Source organism: Pectinophora gossypiella, chromosome 8, assembly GCF_024362695.1.
Source record: "Pectinophora gossypiella chromosome 8, ilPecGoss1.1, whole genome shotgun sequence".
NCBI classification, from domain to species: domain Eukaryota; kingdom Metazoa; phylum Arthropoda; class Insecta; order Lepidoptera; family Gelechiidae; genus Pectinophora; species Pectinophora gossypiella.
The window spans coordinates 7,750,870-7,772,408 of record NC_065411.1 but is presented as its reverse complement, the minus strand read 5'-3'; the positions used below and the strand labels follow the sequence as shown (position 1 = coordinate 7,772,408).

At 37.6% G+C, this 21,539-nt stretch overlaps 1 protein-coding gene across 1 annotated transcript; it reads right to left on the bottom strand.

Annotated features, from left to right (window-relative positions):
- On the bottom strand, positions 1 to 14,696 carry LOC126368875 (uncharacterized). Its single transcript, XM_050013078.1, has 17 exons — positions 14,608 to 14,696; positions 14,460 to 14,512; positions 14,261 to 14,381; positions 13,243 to 13,372; positions 12,387 to 12,704; positions 11,939 to 12,086; positions 11,438 to 11,573; positions 10,638 to 10,778; positions 9,874 to 9,974; positions 8,487 to 8,575; positions 7,538 to 7,665; positions 6,779 to 6,890; positions 5,705 to 5,851; positions 4,433 to 4,545; positions 3,993 to 4,097; positions 3,271 to 3,479; positions 1 to 2,271 (listed from the first exon to the last, which is right to left on the bottom strand). Coding segments are annotated over exons 2-17 (2,148 nt in total). The 5' UTR covers positions 14,462 to 14,512; positions 14,608 to 14,696; the 3' UTR covers positions 1 to 2,123.
- Between the last annotated feature and the right edge of the window lie 6,843 nt (positions 14,697 to 21,539).

Genomic DNA, 21,539 nt, shown 5'->3' with positions numbered 1-21,539 from the left:
TTATACTGGTGGCCTACATTTAATTTGCAGACTGTTATTCCATTAATTCAAGAGTTTAGTTATCAACAATTTTATTTTTATCTAACAAGTTTTTTTTTTAAATACAGTACGTACGGTTTGTACATTGCTCTTATTATCTATTATTTAGAAGACATCCTATATCTAGAGATTCCGATACCGTAAGCGCACAACTCTTTCTCGCCTCAACATACGTCACCCGTCACTCTCTCACAGTACTGCAAAGAAAGAGACAGACAAACTGTCGCGGCGAGAAAGAGTCACGTGCTTACGATGTTAGGCCCGCAGAAGTCTATTTGCGCCTTTATAATGAAAACCTCTTAGGGTCAAACCACATTTGTCAGGCATCGCATTTTCCTATACTTCTATCCTTTTCTGTTACTAGGAACTGTCATTTGCTAGAGCGAAAGCGAGCGCCCCACGCGGCAGTATCGTTGAAGCGATAGCGTGCGTCAGCGCGCGCAAGAACGATATGGCGTGGTGACTGATGTGGTCCGACCCCTAAACACCTTTTTGAAACAATACATTCCGATATTATGAGTTTCAGCGCTAGTGTCCGTTCCGAGGTTTTCACTATAAGGCAACGTTATGCATGACTAACTTGTGCAGTTTTCAATTTTCGCGTCTGTTTGAAGAGCGACTGCGATTGGTCTGTCATGATCGTTTGACGACGTGATTATTATGGCGTTGTAATCACCTTATCCTACGATATACACAAACCACTTCTGCCTAACGTTCAATATCCATGCCCCTTTGCCGTGCCATAATACTCAACGCAAACGCAATATAACTCAAAAGAACGAGAACAATCATAATCAAAAAAATCCATACGGCTAATAACACTTCTACTACAAACTAAGTTTCTACTTAAATAATTATTTGTACATAATTAACCCATAAAGGTAGTAGGAATCACAATTTGCAACTTAATAACAATCTCTTATTGTAAGATGAGTATGAGATATGGTACATAAATATAACCAAATTGCAACCACATATGGGTATTATTATGTTATGTATGCTATCACGTAAATATTAGTAATTAGGTAGTGTCCTAGGTCAAAGATAAATTCTGATTAATAAATAAAGGCAAAAAAACGTTTTCTGTTTTCTATTATTACTTATTTATGAATTTTAATAAATAAAAACGTAAGTAATAATAATAATAAGTGCGAAATTTTGACACGTTTTCTATGACGTCACAAGATGCTTTTTAACACAAATTCCATAGTAATTTCGTGTTTTGACGTTTAGTAAAAAGTAAGTGACAAGTTTGAAACTACCCTATTCTTTTCATTGGTTGTATGTAATAAAGCATATGCAATGCATACATCACTTTAAGCATAGTGCTAGAGTATCAAATACACCGGTTTCAATAGCTTGGATGGCTAAGATGGCCTAGGAACTGTTATTTTTGGGCTTATAGCTCTTTATCATGTAAGTGACTGAGCAATGGCTTGTTTGGCCGAATTTTTACAATTTAAGAAATACTACGATATAAAGTTAGCACATACATACGAGTATCACAACGATATGAAGTTAATTCAGTGATAAGACCTGAGTTCGGTCATGCGGGTTTAGTCCAGTGGTTTCAGTAGAGGAAGGGCCGCGTGACAATAGATAATTATAATAAAAAAATTGCTGTGGTAACAGAGCAAGGGGTTTAAAATGGCTACAATGAAGCAATTCATCTAAAAATACAATATTGCAATTTGCGCATATGAAATATCATGCGCAATGTCAAGAAATGTCAAAGAGCAATATTGCTTTTTAAGATTAATTAAAGTAGCCTTTTTAGACCTATCGCCAGGAATCCCGATTAGCGTGGGTGATGTTCAGGGGACGTCCAAAGATATAATTCGCATTTGACTACACCATCATCGTCACTATGCTTTTCTCTGCTAATTTGGATAGGCCTTTACCCAGTAGCAACACTAGCTAAATCCGTATAACAGAAAACAGGACTTAAGAGCTAAATTACTATTATAAATGTTCTAAAAATGCTCTTTTTAGCAGCAAAATACTTATTTATTTACTCTTCTTTCTATTTTCTTATTTTGTAATCGTCAATAAACACTCCATAATCACTTTGCACGTGCGGGCACTTACGGCACGACCACCTTAGTACCGACGGCGTCCTCTCCAACTGTGTACTCCTTCAGCGTCACGAAGTTGAGCGCCGCGAGCTGCTCCGCTATGCTGTATCCCTGGTCGTCGAACATCTCCACCATCACCTCGTCGTAATCACGGCCACTGTCAGATACATTGAGGTATTTGATAAATTCTTTGTAAAATTATTTGTATTTTTTTTCCCTTTTTTGTGTAATTCTTTGTTGTTTGTTTTTTGTGTAACTGGCGATCCGAGAGCTGGCAGTTATTTTGCGCAGAGAATACGCATGGCATTCAGAGGGGCAATGCTGCCAGCGTTTTGGGCGCTCTGCCTCAGTGTGGCGCGCTGGAGGAGATATTCTATTTATAACAAGCTGGTATTGTAATTCTTTGTGACACAAGTGGGTTATAAGTTCTAGTTTGAGAACGTTAATGATTTATACCGAAAGTACTTCTTCAGTATTTTATGGCTGTAAAAGGGTACGCAACTTGCTAGCTACATTTAGGTGGAGAGTTTTAATTAGTCTTTAGAGTCTGCTAATTATTTTAAGAAATGTTTATGACCGTAAGTCTTCATAAAAATAAATAAATACCTACATACTCCACAGCTTAAAGTGGCACCTCACAAGATAACATATAATATATATCTTAGGATAAGTCGAGACTGCTGGTTAAATTATATCTATCTTGAAAGTATGCAGAGAATGCTAACTAGCCAAACATGATATTACTATTCTTCTATAAGTCGTAATATACGATTCTGTCGACCCGATTACTAGAGTAGTAGAGTGGGGCTAGAACCATAGAGGCGGTCCCGATACCGACCTCGTCGGCGTGGTCGACGATTTCCCTCATTCAGCGCTTATCGCTGTCAGCCCACAAGTGTCGATTCTTTCAAATATAATCTTTTTAGACGCCGCCCTGAAGTCGAGGGTCGCGCCCAACTGGGCACCCCCAGGCCTGTTGTCATAAATTTTGTCCCAGTTGAGAGCCCCCAGCGCACCCCATTTATCCGGCTAATTATGCCATTTGCGGCAAATCTACAATAAGTCACGTCAAAAAAAAAGAAAGTTTGAGGTACCGTTGTAGTCATAAAAGAGTTTGTTAGACGTTAGGTGTAATAGTAAGAGATTATATACGAACATGATATGCGTGTCTAAGGTGCGGTCCTGCGTCATTGTCGCAAGTTGATTCTTCGCTGCGGCCCAGTGTCGCGATTCGTGGCTGCGCGCCACCACGCCGGCCAGTACCACCCGCGTCGCCTGCGCCGGCAGCGACATGAACCGCGGCTCCAGCACGCGGACCTTGTCTTCCTTTACCCACACCACGTTGCCGTAGTCTATGTACATCACCTGAAGAGAACAATGATGAATCTTCTTCTTTGCGATGGCGATCGATACTAAATTTTTGCTGACCAATAAATGGCCACGCTTACGGCATTGTCACTGGCTTCGTAAACGTCTTTAATAGTTTAGGTGTTAGGGCACAATGATGAATGTAAGTATGTTATTGCCACACCCCGGACACTTTATGCAAAACACGGGGTGAGGCAAACATGCTCAGCCGCTGGTGGAGAGCGGAGAGTTGCCGTTCTATACGTAGTATTATTCCTTATTCTATGGTATTGCTTAAGTTTGTTCAAAATAAGCGCATTAAGAAGAGAATTTCTCTGATGGACAGGGTGTGTATAAATAAAAAAAGACAACATGTAGAGTTTAATAATTAAAACAAGCCTTTGCCTAATGTAAGTTTACGTTTTTCATTAAATGGTTTTTGTGGTCTAACGCGAGCTATATATATATATATATTTTAAAAAGCTCGTTCAAAACTCTTGTTGACGCGGGGTGAAGAAAACGGTCACAAACCTCAACGTTCTGGTCAGCCCTGGTGGAAGACAACACCCGCGCGCGGTACCACTGGTCGTCGAGAGGGTACAGAGCCGCCACCAGCTCACCGGGTGCCGGGATCATCTGCAACCATTCACATGTTCACAGCAATAGGCTAGTTTACAACGAGTCAAATCGGTTACTTTTTGCTCAACGTCAAAACACGAATTACTATGGAATTTGTATGAAAAAGCACACTGAAATACCATAAAAAAACGTGATAAACGGTCGGACTTATTATTACGTTTTCTTGTTTCATATTTAAATTTAAGTAAAATAGAAAAAAAGACCTATACGTTAGTTTTAGATCTGTCTTTATTTAGTACTTAATTAGAATTACTTAATTTAACTTCCACCTAGGATACTACCAAATACTCTGATGGGCTAGGAGTCAATTAAAACATAGACCTAAATAATACCTTAAGTTTCTTGTAGGCTGTCCTGGTGGCGGGGCTGTTCATGTCTCGCACGAGCGCGTCTAGCGTGGTCGGGGGCAGCACCACGCCGAACTGCGGCAGTGGCGCCATCTCCTCTGTTAAACAAACAGGTTGACATTGCTTTCATTATTATATTCGCGTTGCAAGCCGTGTTGAGAGCCGTGGTAGCCCAGTTGGTAGAACGATTGCCTCTCACTTTGAGGTCGCAGGTTCTAATTCAGCACAGGCAGGCCTAATCCAATGATTGTCGAATTTGTTTTCGAATTAATGTTTGGATCGTAAATTAAATCACGTGCTTAGCGGTGAAGGAAAACATCGTGAACAAACCCACATTCCCGAGAAATGCATTTTCGGAGGTATGTGACTTAACCTGTATTGGGCTGGTTTTCCCTTTGCGGGTTAGAAGGTCAGACAGGCAGTCGCTTCTGTAAAAAAACCGGACCTGTCAAATCTTCACGTTAGGTAAGCGGATCCTGTGGAAAACTGGGAAATGCCAGGGAAGATGATGATTGCGTTACAAGGGTCGAGCAAGCTAAACACACTTCATGTGGGATGATTCCGCAATAATGTTCTAAAGTTGCATTCCCTTTCTTGAAATATGGACGGAATGGATCACGTCCATCTTAGACATCTTAGACATCGTATTCAATGTGGCTGGAAGTTGTCTTCTGATTATTGATTATATTGTCGCCTTGTGGTGTACGGTCACGAATATACACTTTGAAACCATGTCACATTAACTTTTTTGACAAATTAAATCGTAAGTCTGATTAAATGTCAAATATGACAGTGCGATAGGGTTCTAAAGTGGGTACATGATATTGCTTACGACTATACATGTGCATGATAAGTGTGAATATAGTGTGTAATGTGTTCCCATTGACATTCAGAATTTGATTTCCAACTCTTTTAAGACAGTAGTTAAACAAAAACTTTACAAAAAAGGTTATTATAAAGTTGGTGATTATTTAGAAGATATGAATGCATGGGATTAACTGTCTGAGAACTGATATTAGGCAGCTAAATTACTCAATTGTATAACAATATTTTATGGTTTTTTTTTTAAAAGAACGTCTAGGGCCCTGTGCTGAGGTTTTTCTTGCAGCTTCTTTTCCCCGGCTATACAGGTTGTGAGAAGCTGCAGTAGTTTTAGGCGGATAAGGCGTTCGTTATGTAAAAATTGACGATTCAAAGTGTAACTATGTTACCTAATGAATGAAGATATTTTTGAATTTGAATTGAATTTGTAGTTACCGGCATTCTTCTCTTGCACGAACTGCACGTAGAGGCGGTTGAAGTGGCACACGCAGGTGACGTGCGCGCGCATCCAGGAGCCCGGCGCCGGCAACATGGCCGGCAGGCAGTGGGCCGCCACCGGCACGCGGTCCAGGGTCCACCCGTCTGACAACCACCACACAATTGTAACCAGCGATTGGGATAGCGCTATTTGGGGTCAATAACCCTGAATGTTGTGGTTAATATGGATATGACCACGAGATTTTTGAGATTGCGAGATTACTTTACATTATAATATTGTCTTCTCTTCGTATTAAATAAACATAAGCTGTTTGAGACATCGTAAGTACAATCCTACTAATATTATAAATGTGAAAGTTAGTTGATCCAGACAGTTAAGACAAAAATACATAAATAAATAAAATAAAAGCCTAATTCCTGATGATCCCTGATCCCTGTCTAATTCCTGATGCAACTTATTTCATTGATTGTTTTATTATATAAGCTGTTGGTGTACCTACTTTATAAATAAATAAAAGCGTCATAAAACATTATAAGCAAAAGAAACTATGCAAATACGTATCATGGACGCCGTAGACTAGGCAGACCAGTGGTTTAGATTTATAAAAAACAGTATAATTAAGACTTACATCCGTATTCCAAGATGTTAACTCGTTTCCTCCACACAACTCGGCCTCTGCTAAGCATTTTTGTATTTTAAGGTGACATTTACGTTCTCGACGTGAGGAATTTACTCACTGTATTCGAGCATATCGTACTGCCAGCAAAATAATACGATAATAATGACGTCATGATTCTACTCACTAGAAGAGTAACCTCGAGATAGGGTTGAGGCGACGATTTTGATTCTTTCTTCTCTTCTGAATCGAGGAAGGATCGAGTTTATATCTTAGAATACGGGTGTATGTCGCAGGCGGAATTTTAAGAAGGTAATAAAAACAACGACAAAAATACTACCAAAAATACTATCGAGTTTTTTAATTATTTTTAGAAGCAGCGAAATGTTACCGTGGGTGTGGGTTGTGCGTAAAACTGATCGAGTTATTTATATTAATATGATGCCAAGCTCACCTGGATGCATCAAAACGTGTCTCTTTTTACAGCGTGCACCTTTGAAGCAAGTCTTCTCTGGTCCGCCCTTGTAATGCTTGCAAATGTCCATCTCGTCACGGCAACTATAACCCTGGAATATTCAATGGTACACTTCGTTGCATAAGGCTAAAAATGGCGTGAAATCTGCGAACCAATCGGCGAAATCGAGAGCGCCATGTTGCTATAGGACAATTTATTTATTACATGGAAAAGCAACAGCTTACAAAACAAAATAGACTTAAAAATAGCAACAGAAAGCCAATTGCAGGTTTTCATCCATAAAATTAGTATAGATAAAACTACACATGGAACTTCTACACAATTTTAATTGTGTGTTTACATAAAACTTTACTATAGACGGGCGAATTGAGTATATGTATTAAACGATTTGAAATTTGTTGAATTCAAAACTTACAATTATGTAAATGTTACTGTAAAAGCCTGAAGTACGGTAAATTTTAAGATGTACTAAGTGATGATGGTAAATGTGCGAATTGTTTTTAAATAATCGAATTGATTTAGCACGGCGATTGTTAAAAAAATGTTAAGCTCACGATCCGGAAGTTCTACGATTCGCGGATTTATGTATTTCGGGGTTTTGTAGTAACATAAATATGGATAAAGTTGAAATGTTACGTAATATTCATAATTACCTAGTTTTTATAGCAAATGTAAATTGTTACTGGCAATAAATTTATTTTATTCTTATTCTTAAATGTAAAATAATGTATAGTTTACCGTGACAGCTTCAACGGGGTCTTCGTACTCGGGGCACTCGGAGACATCCAGCTGGCTGTCAGTGACGCCCAGCTCGGGGGGCCCTTGGCTGGGGGCAGGCGCCTTCGCTGGCAGTTTATCTGTTTCCGCTGGGAGGCAGATATCATAATTACAATGTTGTATAATTAAATGATAAAAACGATACTTATTGAATACTTTTTTTATTCTCTCTCTCTCTCTCTATTTAAGAGCTGCGCTCTTGTCGGTGGAGTAACCGCCATTCCTCTCTTCTTCCCGCCAAAACCTTCACCTCCCGATACGACACGACCTGCACCTTCTCTTTTATTTGTTTCATAAATGTTATCCTAAGTCTACCCCTTCCTCTCTTCCCTTCAATTTTTCCTTCTATAATGTTTGTTATAAATGAATCATGTCGTATCAGGTGGCCAATCATATTTCCTCTCCGGTTCTCTATAGTCTTCAATATGGTTCTCTTTTCTTCAACTTTTTTATTAAGATCATTCAAATACGTAGAAGTTTTTTTATCTGTGTATTACAAGACCCGAAACACGGGCGGTCATGATTGAACTTCGTGTGACGTCACATCTCAAAATAAACAAAAACTATCAGGTTTTAAGTTATATTATACCAATTTAATTATAATACTAATGTATTTTTAATGTGATTCAAGTGCAATAAAGAGTCTTTGTATTGTATTGTATTATTTCTTTATTGAAATGTGACGTCACTGAGCAAAACGTCATCGTAAAATTAATGAATAAAAAAAAAATATTATGGAGAAAATATTTCTATTATATAAAGATCTCTCTCTCTCTCTCTCTTCTCGAGAAAATATTTTAAGAAGTATAAAATAAGCGTTTGTATTTTTTTTAATAGGTACTTTTCCGAAAACTGTCAAGTACCCAATTTCATGTTACTATGTATATGAAAATTGATATAAGACACTCACTACTACAGGCCAGTCCGTCTCGAACCAGCAGGCCATTCAGGTATTCAGAATTTGGCAACAACACATACACGCCCAGGGATTCAGAGGAACTGCAAGGTAATAAACAATCAACAATAATTAGAAATTTAGAACAATGGTGCAGATTCTTTTTTCGCCAGTTCTAATACACACAGCACAGTTACAGCACAGCAAAGTTACAGTTAGTACAGTTACGGCTCACCAGCTATCACGTTGGTCTAACAGAAAGCTCGGTGAGGTGTGGGTACTTAGTTCATCTTGTGATGGATATACCTCTGACTACTCCAATTGGGACGTAGTCGTGAACTTGTTATGTGATGCTAGTTCCAAAACTAGCGCTTTCTCTTTCTTGTACTTATTTTTTGTTCTTTTTTGTTAGAAATTAAGACAATTATCAGCTCAGCTGGAAGAAATCTCTTTGTTTAGAGATAAGCTTGCCTGTACTATCTGTTTTCTTTGTATGTTTTTTTGTGTCTGTTTTATTGTGTACAAATAAATAAATAAATATAAATTATATTATGTAAGTTAGGTACGCCGTAACTGTGATTTACATCAGATCTATATATATATTAAGAGTTAATTAGTATAATGCATAAATGTAAACCATGTGGCAGTACTAATTAAATAAATAAATAAATAAGCACTATTTTTAAAATGGTCAAACTAAATTAAAATATTTCTTTGCCAAAATCAACGTCAGGTGAGATTACGGTTAAACGCAAACCTATTTAAAAAAAAAACCGTGAAGTAACCAAACAACTGGTTCCTGTGAATGTGGTAAAGAACAGAGATTGTTTCATTTCTAACATGGCGGACTGTAATTTTATTTTATTTATTTTATTATGGGCGACGTGATGGTCACCTGTCACCAGGCGGTTCATCATGTCTAAGGCCTTCGTATCAAAAACAGCTGCAAGTTGTCTCCTTACGATAAAACACAGCAAGTGATAAATAGCCATGAAAACCTTTTCACATATAGGATATGAGATCAATGACTGACCTCATCAAGCCTGGTCAGGGTTACCATTCATTCATTCAGGGTTCCTATCCTGGTGGGGACATATCACAAAAATCACTTTGTGATCCCTAGTTTAGTTAGGACATAACAGGCTGATTGTCCGAAAGTAATGATCTCTGCTCCGGAAGGCACGTTAAGCCGTTGGTCCCGGTTACTACTTAGTACTGATGTAAGTATGTAGTCGTTACATGAGCCATGTCAGGGGCTTTTGGCGGCTCAGTAATAACCCTGACACCAGGTATTCCACCTCATAACCCACATGATAAGAAGAAGGGTTACTATTGTGCCGTCAAAGGCCCTTGACCTTGAGAATAAGTTTTTAATGTAAAATAAAAAAAAATATAAGCTTACTTATCGTCGACTTCGATGTAGCAATGCGTGCCTACGTATTGTCGCATGTACTGTTCCTGTTTCTCTGCGCCGTCCTTGTTGTGGTAGCTCAGTAGGTCTATCTGTGACACAAAGGAAATAATAAAGAAAACACCCTATTTACGTTTCCTTTTGAGTCAGAAAGTCAAATGGCAATCACTTCTGTAAGCTACGGAATTCCATTTACTTAAATAAAGCCGGATCTAAAACTAACGATAAATATTTTCTTTTTTATATTTAACATACATACATACATAAACTCACGTCTATTTCCCACCGGGGTAAGCAGAGACTATAGAATTCCATTTGCTTCGATCCTGACACACTTCTCTGGCTTCCTCCATCCCGACGACCCGATTACTCTAGCCATAGAGGCAGCCAATCAGCTCGCGACACCAAATACTTCAGGACCCCGATACCGACCCCGCCGGCGTGGTCGACTATTTCCCTCATTCAGCGCTTATCGCTATCGACCCACTAGGGTCGATTAATTATTTCAAATATTTTTCCTCTCAGACGACGCCCTGAGCCGAGGTTCGCGCCCAACTGGACACCCTCAGGCTATGTTGTCTTAAACGTTGTACCTGGTGAGAGCCTTCAGCGCTCCCCATTTGTCCGGCCAAGTAGTTAATGCCATCTGCGGCAAATCTACAATAAGTCACGTCAAAAAAAAAACTGGCTTCCTCCAAAAGTAACTGATTTGACTATTGTGATGTAGTCGTGTGCTTATGTTTATGTTGGCTCACCCCCGCTAGATGGCAGCAGCGCGCGAAGGGCGGCTGCGTGCAGAAGCGCGCGGCCAGCGGCTGCAGGCATCCCGGCCCCCGCGCCCCGCGCACCTCGCCCGTGTCCACCAGGAACACCTCCGGTACATCACATTTGACACCCTGTTGATAATAATATGTTTTCGACGAAACTGATATACCTATTTTGGCCATAATATTATGGCCCAGTATTCAGTACGATATCACTAACACCTGTATAGCGAGATCTATTAGTTCAGTTATCGCGACGCGCTCGCCATGCAAGCTATAATTCAGTATTATTATCTGATTTGGCATATTTTGGGAAACACAGACAGTTCCAGGTTTACCAACAAATCTAACAATAAGGGCATCATAATTATGGGTAAACACCATAGACCTCGTATAAAAATCAATCTCTGTAAAAATGTCCGCGGTGTATCAAAGTTACATGTCACTTGTTACACGCACAACCTTGTTGTTGTTGTTGTGTTGTTGTTGTTGTGTGTGTGTTGTTGTTGTGTTGTTGTTAAGGACACTGCACAACTGATATTGCGCTTTATTTGAACAGCCATAACATCTTAATATAGGGAACAAACCTATACTATCTACATAATTTAATGTTTACATATTTACGAAAAGGCACGGAAGTTTTATAGAAAAACTCTTTAGCGAATGCGAGTGTATTTGTTTATAGGATTTATTACACCAAAAGAAATGAAAATAGTTGCATATCCAACTGACATACTATATTTGGGTAAAAAAATTAAATTGATAAGAAAATGTGTGAATGTGCTACGGACCTCAGTGAGACTCAGCCCTCGGTAGTAGCAGTCGCTCTCCTCGTCGTAGTAAGCGCAGTAGGTGAGCGAGGCCACATCCTCGGCAGACAACTCCACACTGTTCTTCTTGTAGTAATTGGTCATGTCTGTCATTAATCTGAAATAGAGGTTGTGTGGATTAAACTTTATTATCCTTAACCTCCTAAGGTCGAGATTTCAAGACACAATAGTTAAACATTGGGGTGTGGATCTAAAAGGACATTTCGCAAAAAACCTAAAAAAGTAAAAATTTTGTTTAAGAGTAAAGCCATGTCCACCCCACACCAATCAATCTATCAATATTTTTTTTTCAATAATATATTTTATTATCTGCATGCCTAAAATATTTCTATTGTTAAAATTTTAAAGTTATTGAAGTCACTATTACCAAAGTGGTATTTCTCTCTAGGAAGACTTAAATGCTTAATTTTTTTCTGCACTCAAGTGCATCCTAAAGAATAGTAGAATTTAATAACAACCCACTTGCAAGCAGCCTCATGGTCTTCGGTGATGACCCAAAGGGATGGCCCATCCACATTCATGATCACAGCCGGGTACTCATGTTCTGTTTGCAGCACCGTCTGGGCTGGCAGCTTACATTGCTCTGACAGCAATGGTGAAATAGGCGCGGCTAAAAATAAACATCAATAAATTTGCTGGATTTATTTGAGGTAGTGTCTCATTTTTACCTGGCAGAGGAAGAATTCTTCAAACACTAGGCCAAACCTAAATACTCATTACAAGTGTATCATAATCATATTTTTATGTGAATAACATAAATGATGAATAAAGTCGTGAGCTTATGTTGTTGTGATCCACTCTTTAATGTTAGAAAAAATACGAAATAGAACCCTTTAAATCTAACATACAATTCAATAAGCTACTGTACCAGATGTTTCTACCTACTGGCAGCAATAAAGTATTAATTTACCTGCAAGGCTGACCTTCTTCAAATCCTGAGTTAGTTCACATTGTACCTCTACTTCTTTCTTGTTAACCTCATTCTTATCAGTTGGTACACTTTCTGAAGAGCAGGATGCACTGGAGAATACTATAAGAGTTTGTTCAGCTTTTGGCACTTTCTTTGATTTGGTCGGATGTTTTAGAGGACATTGGTTTGGGCATGCAGTGGATGTAGATGGTGCAGGCTCACTCAGCACATCCATTATGTTGAAAGGTGATAAGGATAGACGTGGCTTTGTTGTCGTGTCGTGTACAGGAGCATACTCTACACTGCCCGACATTTCATCTGAAAAATACAATCAAGTGATTGTTATTGATAATTGAAGTGTTGTTAGTCATTTTCAATGAACTTCTTGAGTTTGTGGTGATAATTGGAATTAATAGTGTGAATTTTTTGTTAGTAATAGTCTAGAAAAAAAGAAAAAAATAACATAATAATTATAGTCTAGAAGGAAAGAGAGGAAGGGGAAGACCAAGAAGAACATGGAACAGATTAAAGAGAAGGACAAATGCAGTGTCTTATAAGGAAGTGAAGGAATTGGTCGTTGAGAGTCAAGAATGGAGAATGCTACACCGACAAGAGCGTGGCTCTTAAATTAGTGATGTGAATAGTCTAGAGGGGCTAACTACAAGTTTTATGGATACAGTTTTGAGATCTTTAGCAGAAGTTTTGTGAATACTACAAGTATAATACTAATTTTCTGAATGCTCAAAACTGGCTCTGTTGAGTTATTTTTAATAAATATACCCAATTTATAAAGACAATCAATTATATAGTGCATTTATCATTTCTTGAACATTTTATTATCATCATCACACCTTACCAAGTTTTGCAACAGCCAAATTGAAGTCAGTAATGAGATACATGTATTCATCCAAATTTTTCATGCTGTTGAGGAACCTGTCTTTCAGTTCTGATGGGTCACAATTCAGCTGGTGTACAAAACCTCGAGCCTGGAACAGATTGCAATAAAACTTCACTTGTTTTGGTGTGTTGTAATCTTTCTTCTATTGTGAAATCAACTCTCTCCAATGGTGTGTGTTTGGATTGACAACTCTCATAATTAATTAGCTAATAGCCCAGACAACCCTGAGGGAGCACATAATAACGGGTTCTTACCACATTTAAATGGGGATATGAGACTCCCGAAACTCAACCCCAACTTAGTGTCGAAATATCGGGAGTCTCATATCCCCATTTAAATGCGGTAAGAACCCGTTATTATTTGCTTTAATTATGATAATAACCGCATAAACTTAAAACAATGTATAAATAACCCAGAGGGGTTGTAGAGATAGCATTCATTCGCTTTAAGACTGTTGAAAGTTGTCCTGTGTTTTAAAATAATATTATTTTGTCTGTAAGAGCATAATCATAATATTCTTTATTGTACACATACATATAAAAATAAGCTTTGAGCTTCGACAAGGAAATTGGAAGTTTTTTACTTAAAGGTTTTTAAGACTATTATAGTCTTTGAATTGATATGCTATTAAGTGTTTTGAAAAAAATATATATTATCACAACATTCCGGAGTTTTACTGTTAACCCAGAAGTATGAGATTACTTATAATCATAATCCTCAGCAGTGAGGGAACAACATGAAAGAATGGGATTACTTATTTGTGTATTTTGAAATAGTTGTGAGTTTACAGTATGTATTTTGAATTTCTTAAACACAGACAATAATAAATTTTATGGAAAACAGCCCATTGGCTGTTTACCTACCCATTGGTAGGTACAATTAAAAAATGTGGGTAGTAATAAAAACACGAGGTAAACTTTTTATTACAAAAGCTTCATCAGTTTATCTTAACATAGACACAAATATTATCGCTTACCTGTGATTTGAGCTTTATTATATCTTCAATGGCTTGGTCACATTTTGTAGTAAAAACTTTAATTCGAGCCTCCATTTCGTTTCGGCGGTGGAGCGCCAACGTCGCCAGGTCTATAAAACTCCTGAAAAAAAAAATGCAAAGTCAACTATCTCATAGTATTGCAAAATAGTCGAAAGTTTGATATAGGTACGAAACTTACATTTTGGCCGGTGGAGTATTTGTGGCTGTTCAAACAACAAAAGTCAACATAGTCTGAAATTAATTTAGTTAAAGTAAGTGTAATTTATCAAGAAAATACGTTAAAATTGATATAAAGTAAGAAAAAAGTAATTAAAATAAATACACACCACAATAACACAAGAAAGTAAAGAAAAGCAAAAAATACTTTTTTAAACATTTTTTAAAGACAAAGTGCTTATTTTACATACAGCCTCTTTTGAGGATATTTTGTACAGTATTTATAACATCACACCACCACATCTACTAATCAAAAAGAAAACCAATCCATTCGTTGTTGATTCCTGCCAGACTCGGTTTTATTTAGTGCTGTCATCTCTTCGTTATTATGGTAACTAACTGTGGTTGAATTATATTATATTAGTATTGCTATTAAGCACTAGATGGCGATTTATTTTCTCGCAATGCGTCTGCTATTTGTCACTAGATGGCGTTAAGAGGTTGTCTTGTTTATAATATGAGAAAAACAAAATCATTTTGTACATTGTCGCCTTACTGAGCGAAACAGTTACGTGCAACAATATATTATAACAAGAAATGATCACTTTATTAAATAAAACTACTGATTCTGTGAAAAATGAAAATTGAAAAGCTCCCAAAGCTGTCGTGTTCATTTGCCGCTGCCGCGAGTTACGCAGTACGTTTCAATTAAAAAAGGCCAAACTAAACAAGAGCCACATAATAAATTCAGGGCACCTCGCTCTCGCGTCGTACTAATTGGATTCAGGGGCTCGGGCAGCCAATTAGAGCGAAAGAGACAGTTAGAGTTCGGGGTGTTACTTTCAAAGGAAATATGCTGGACGCAGGTGTCATGTCGGTAGTAGTAGTTATGTCTGGAAGAAAACACTTCTGTATTTCGCATTTTTATTGGACATGGTGTCGGTCACAAAAAGTTAATCTTACAAATTGGATGTTTCAAAAAAGGTAGTATATTTTTTTCAAAATGGAAGCTACTTAGATACTCTATATGTATTCCCTCCTTTCCTTTCTGTCTTCCCTCCATCCATAAGATAGGTATTAAGTAAACATACTTACACAAAGTTATTTTTTCTAAGTACAATATTTTTTTAAAGGCAAAACTTCTTATGTTGAGATAATAGGAGATTCATAAACTCAGGCCAACAGTTGAAGGGTGGTTATAGTCAAAATTAATCAAAAGACAACTTGCAGTCACTTTTGAGAGTCCTAAGGTATATTCCTGGATGAACTGTATGGTGACAGAGCGAGCGATCAGCCCATCGCTCATGTACGCCCAGGTGACACCTGGCTAAGTGGGGCCTGGATAAGTGAGAAACCTCTGTAACTGGGACTCATGTTGAGATCCCGACACATTTGCAAGGAATTAATTACCTCTAATCTCAACCCGCAGTGGAGTAACGCGTGGCATTCTCTCCGGTTCATTGAGGGGAGGCTTGTGCCCAGCAGTGGGACGTATATAGGCTGTTTATGTTATGTTATGTAACTCTATTATTAGTGAGACATAGAAATCTCTTTATCTGCGATTGGTTCTTTAGGTTAAACCCTATTAATTACCTCTTTAAATAAGACTTAAGTGATATTGTCGCAGGTACTTTTCCGTTGATGTTTAAAAATACTGAAATTCCCACTATTTTCATCTCTATTAATGGGACCCTCTGTTAATAAGACAGGTATCTAGTTATAAGTACCTGTAAGTGCATCTGTGACACTAGGTAAGTGAGACAAACAACTTGTTCCTTTGAAATCCGTTATCCAGATTTGAGCGTAATATTTATTTATTTATTTACCTGATGGTACATCGCGTTAGCGAAGCTATATACCTACTTATACAAATATCCTGCTGCTTGCTGAGCTAATGCTCTCATTTTAAAATTAAATCCCTATTTCACTTTATTATAACGATTTCACGGCATCCGGGTATACATTATAGTATAACATAACTTGGGGGTTAAAAAGGCCACATCGAAGCAATTCATCTGAAACAGCAATATTGTCATTTGACATTTGTTTGCATTGCGCACTCACTTTTATATGCGCAAATGTCCAATTGCAATATTTCCGTCTTAGATGAATTGCTTCAATGTGGCCTTTTTAACCCCCTGATCGTGTTCTAGATTTTGTATGCCCTCCCAGCATAGAAGTAATAACACCAAATATTTAAAAGGAGCTGCAAATTGTTTATGTGACGATAAAGAACAATAATTAAATTATGTACCTAGTTTCTTTCTTTCTGTTTTTTTTTTGTCTTTTTATTTTGTTAAGCCAGTCATTAAAAACTTTTGTATTTCTTTGTTTTGGTAACATAAGTGCGTATACTAGTTAGCTTAAGTAACATAAATATCCAGGAGAGAGACATCATAGGCTGTAATACAAGTATTTATATACTTAGTCAGCTATGGTACCTACCTATTTATACCTGTGTCCAAGACTAAGCTATTTTACCTACTTTTTTGGCAATAAATTATTATTATTATTATTAAAGGTCTTTTGTAACTATTTCCTTTCATTTTGGTGCAATAAAGTATATTTGTATTATATAAAATAGGTATAATATGGCGTACGTAGTATTATTCCTTATTCTATGGGGCGTGACAACTTGGACGCTTGCTGGTGGAGGGACTGGTCGGAATACGCACAGGACCGCGAAAACATTCATTCAGTAGGGACATTCTAGAAGATAAGTTTTAGCAACTTAGCTATAATATAATAATATAGTTTCAGTAGGTACCTATAATAATGTATTTGAATGAAGGACTTTCCAGGCGACGTTCCCCAAAAAAACTACAGGTGGCGCTGTACAGACTTGCCCTCGTTTACCTTCTAATTTCATGGATAACAGTCATATGCATATTTTATCTTTGTTTTTGGGTATAAATTATGACCCTTGTCATTACACTCAGGCGTTAGTATTAGGTATATGTTCTGTAATCCAGGCACAACACATCTTCAACCCATTATTATTCTGATCAAAATAAAGAGAAGCAACATAGGTAGCAACATAATTATATATCTAGTTTGCACCAAATATAAAGCAACAATGATAATTTATATATGCCTCTGCCATTCGATTGTATTTTTGAATAATTATATATCCCGAACAATGACAAAATAGGTAATTATCACGTTAAATCTGAACACCGCCGTCTATATTTCTTATGACAATGTAGTCTCGAAAGTACCTTATTAGCATATACAATAACATAAGCTCACAACTATATCCCGATTGAGATAGTCAGATACATACGAGTCAGATAGAACAAACACTCACACAGATACACACAAACACACACACACACTAATATATTCACATACACATACACACAAACCCAATTAACATACAAAATGCATGTTTATTTGTTCTTATTTAAGCACAGTTTATTGTCAAATAAATTCAGTTTAACAATGGTCTGCCTAAACCGATGTTATAAAAGATGTAATTGCTGAACACTGCTTCCTGAGATACAGGTCTCCTAGTTCAGGTAGCAGGGTTATACTTCTGTAGCATTTGTGTGTCCTAGCTGTAGTACCCAATGTTGTGTCGATCTTTTTCTATGACAATAAACAATTATTATTATTATTATTTTTTATGTGTATGTGTGTCAGGTTTTACCTAAATAAACTTTTTTATTATTATTATTTTTATGTCGTTTCCATATCTCGGGCCTATGGAGTCCCGGACTTTTGGAGGGCGTGCGTGCGACCGAAGCCAACACGTAGAGGCCCCTTAAGACAATTTAATCTAAACTTTTATTTTTTATTTGATTCATTCAATATTGGAAATTATTGAAAAAAATAAAATACCACCCTTATTACATCATATAACTTATTACATTTTGTGGCTTAAGCCAGTTAAATTAACTAGAAACAAGTTATAAAATAGAGCTGTCCTAGGAGCAGCAATCTATATCTAGAACAATATTGATGACAAAAGGGATGTCCTTCTAGTGACACGTTGGGTCACAAACAAGTATTTCTCGTTAAAGTAAGTAACACGTTACATTGATCGATGATAGACTACGTAAGAACAGCATATTGGTTCGTTGCTCATGTTCTTACTTGTAATGAGGAAAGTCTTTCACCCACTATTTCTTATGTTAAGTCGTTTAAAGAGTATGCTCGATGCCTAAGGTAAGGAGTACTGTTATAAGTCGTGAGCAATATAATGTACCCACTTTAGGACTCTGTCGCACTCACATTTTTGACATTTAGTGACACTTACAGTTCAATTTGTCAAAAAAATTAATGTGACATGGTACCAAAGTGTATACATATTAATGCTCGTGACTGTATATTCAAATCTTTCCTGTCCTTTTTATTAAGAAAAAGGGTTTTTTTTCCTAAGTATATTAAAAAGAAAGTACAGAAACTTATGAGGTGTGGGTACTTGCTTAGTTCATCTTGCGTTGGATGTACCTATGACTACCCCAATAGAGTTATAGTCGTGAGCTTACGTATGTCAGTTGTGTTTTTCTATTAAAATGAATATTATATTTAAAAAAAAAAACAACAACTACAACAGGAACAACAACAACAACAACAACTTTTATATAAACAACAACAACTCTTATACATTTAATATAAAAGTTGGCGTGACGCCATGTGACTTAACCCTGCGATTGACAACATAATTAGGTTGTAAGTTATTACCGTAGTTTTGAGTTCTTGACGTGCAAACGTCATGACGTAAAACATATTTTTAACGAGTGCTAGTGACAACGTGACGAGGCTCAACGTGCTCATATTAACGTCAAGCTGTTGGACATTGCGACTAATAGTATTTCTTCTTCTTCTATCGCGTGGGTTGTGTGGTTGTGTTCTGGTGTCATTATTGAGCCGCCAAAGGCCCCTGCAAGATGAACTAAGTACCCACACTCCAACGAGCTATCTATTAGACCAACGTGATCATTCTAATCAAACCGTATTTATCTATGATATTTATTGTAGATTAGCCGCAGATGGCATTAACTACTTGGCCGGACAAATAGGGACCGCTGAGGGCTCTCACCTGGAAGTATATCCCAGGTCCCAGGTCATGTTTACGAACAGACCTGTGCCTAATTAAAACACATAATAACGGGTTCTTACCGCGTTTAAATAGGAAATATCGGGAGTCTCATATCTTATGTTTTATTCGTATGTTTATGTCCTTTGTATATGTTGTTGTGCAATAAAGTATTATTGATTGATTGATTTCCATAGTCTCTGCTTACCCCAGTGGGAAATAGGCGTCATTATACAATTATTTGACACAGAAACTCAAGTCAAGTGACCGCACACTGCACCCTCCATCTACTGCGGTACTTACTGCACTTAGCTCTCGTAAATTGCACTAATGTCTCTATTTGACACGGCCGAGAGCCCTTCAAATTGTACCTGTTGTACGATTTGAGTTATACGATAATTTCAACGTTTCAAACTCGCCCACTTGTTTCCAATATGTGCATGGTGTTGCGCCCATTTTTGTATTTATCACCTATCATTACGCCTCCGTAACCCTACGGGGTATAACGTAGAACCCTTGCCCAGGGATACGGGTGAAGACCAGAACGGTTGCAGAGGCAGAGATGAGAGCCATTGGTACGGTAATGCAGGACGGAAGAGGCAAGTTACGGGGACTGTAACCTGGGTCCTGACAGAGGGCAGCAGTAACTGTCAGTACTATTCAGAGGCGGAGGACAAGAGTCCTAGCACGACTTTGAAATAGACTACTCTGGTCGCCATCCCACTCGCTTCAGACAGAGTACTGCGGAAGGCAAGAGGGAAACCACTGCTCTATTTTTCCTTAAAAAGTTTGACTATTACATGGAACTTAAACGTAGCGTGCGAGGAGTGGGTTTACCTATATACTTTTCTGCCTACCCCTTCGGGGATACGGGCGTGACGCTATGTCATGCTAAATGTTATTGACAATTTAGGTTGATATTATTTTACAGTATTTGTGCAGGTCTAGATATTAAGGAGAAGGATTTTCGAAATCTCTCGTGTATAGCTTTCGTTATGTACTTATAATATATTATGTGTGTTTATTTATGAATTGTAGCGTTGACAGCGACTTTCCGAACGGCGACCCGCGCTACGGCGATTCTCTTTACGGCGAGTGGCCTTATATTCCCTTTACGTCGAGCGAGTTTTGACGTTATTGTACAGCTATATTGTGTACTTGTAATTTTGTCTTTATAGTAAATAAACGGTTATTATTATATAAATGATTTTGGTTTTTATAGCACTTACCTGCGCTTAGGCGTCGGCTTAATGACGATACATAGATCGAAAGAATTTCGCATGGAGAGAGTCAGATTTTTTTCGATTAAAATTTTCTCTTTATTATTATTTAGTTTATAACCTCTGATAGATTAATAACTGGAGGTAGTGAATTCAAAGGCAGCTGTCGCGAAAAACCATTAAGTGTGAAAATACATTGCACTTATTAATAACACATTAACATTATTTATATTAAAAACAGTAGCACAACAAGAAAGTTCTTTCACTTTTTACCTAAACTACGAGTGAGCCTAACAATGCATCGCAAATTAATTTCTAATGAGTTTTACAACAGATTAGTTTAAAACAAAAAGCAAGTTCTTCTAAATAAGCAAAACATCGAACAACAGCCGTTTGTTACAATTAAAAGCATACAAAAAATGTGTAACAATACGATCAGTTCGCTACAACGTGTTGTTTGAAGGCTTTAGGCCGCAATTATAGCAGGAACATCACTCGAGGCATTCTCCTAATTATGATAACTCTAGCGCGGCCGAGGCGTCGATACGCCCCGCTGAGGTGCGTTTGTATTGGCTTCATGAACCAAATCTGTTAAGTAGGTAAATATGGCTGGAGCTACTTTTTTGCAATTATTTTGATAAACTAGGACTAAGTTATCTATTAATTTATCTTAAGTGCAGTTTTCACTAACACAGTTGGCTCGGCCATTATTTATAGACGGCGATACGGTTCTCCACCTATCACGTTTGTCGAACAGAAAGCTCGGTGAGGTGTGGGTACTTACTTAGTCCATCTTGCGGTGGATATACCTCTGATCACCCCATTGAAATATACTCGTGGA

What these genes read in the sequence shown, in the direction of transcription:
- LOC126368875 (XM_050013078.1), bottom strand. An exon ending in GGGCTGACCAGAACGTTGAG is followed by an intron (nt 3,480 to 3,992) that starts GTTTGTGACCGT and finishes TGTTCTCTTCAG; the next exon opens with GTGATGTACATAGACTACGG. An exon ending in ACCTTAGACACGCATATCAT is followed by an intron (nt 2,272 to 3,270) that starts GTTCGTATATAA and finishes TGTATCTGACAG; the next exon opens with TGGCCGTGATTACGACGAGG.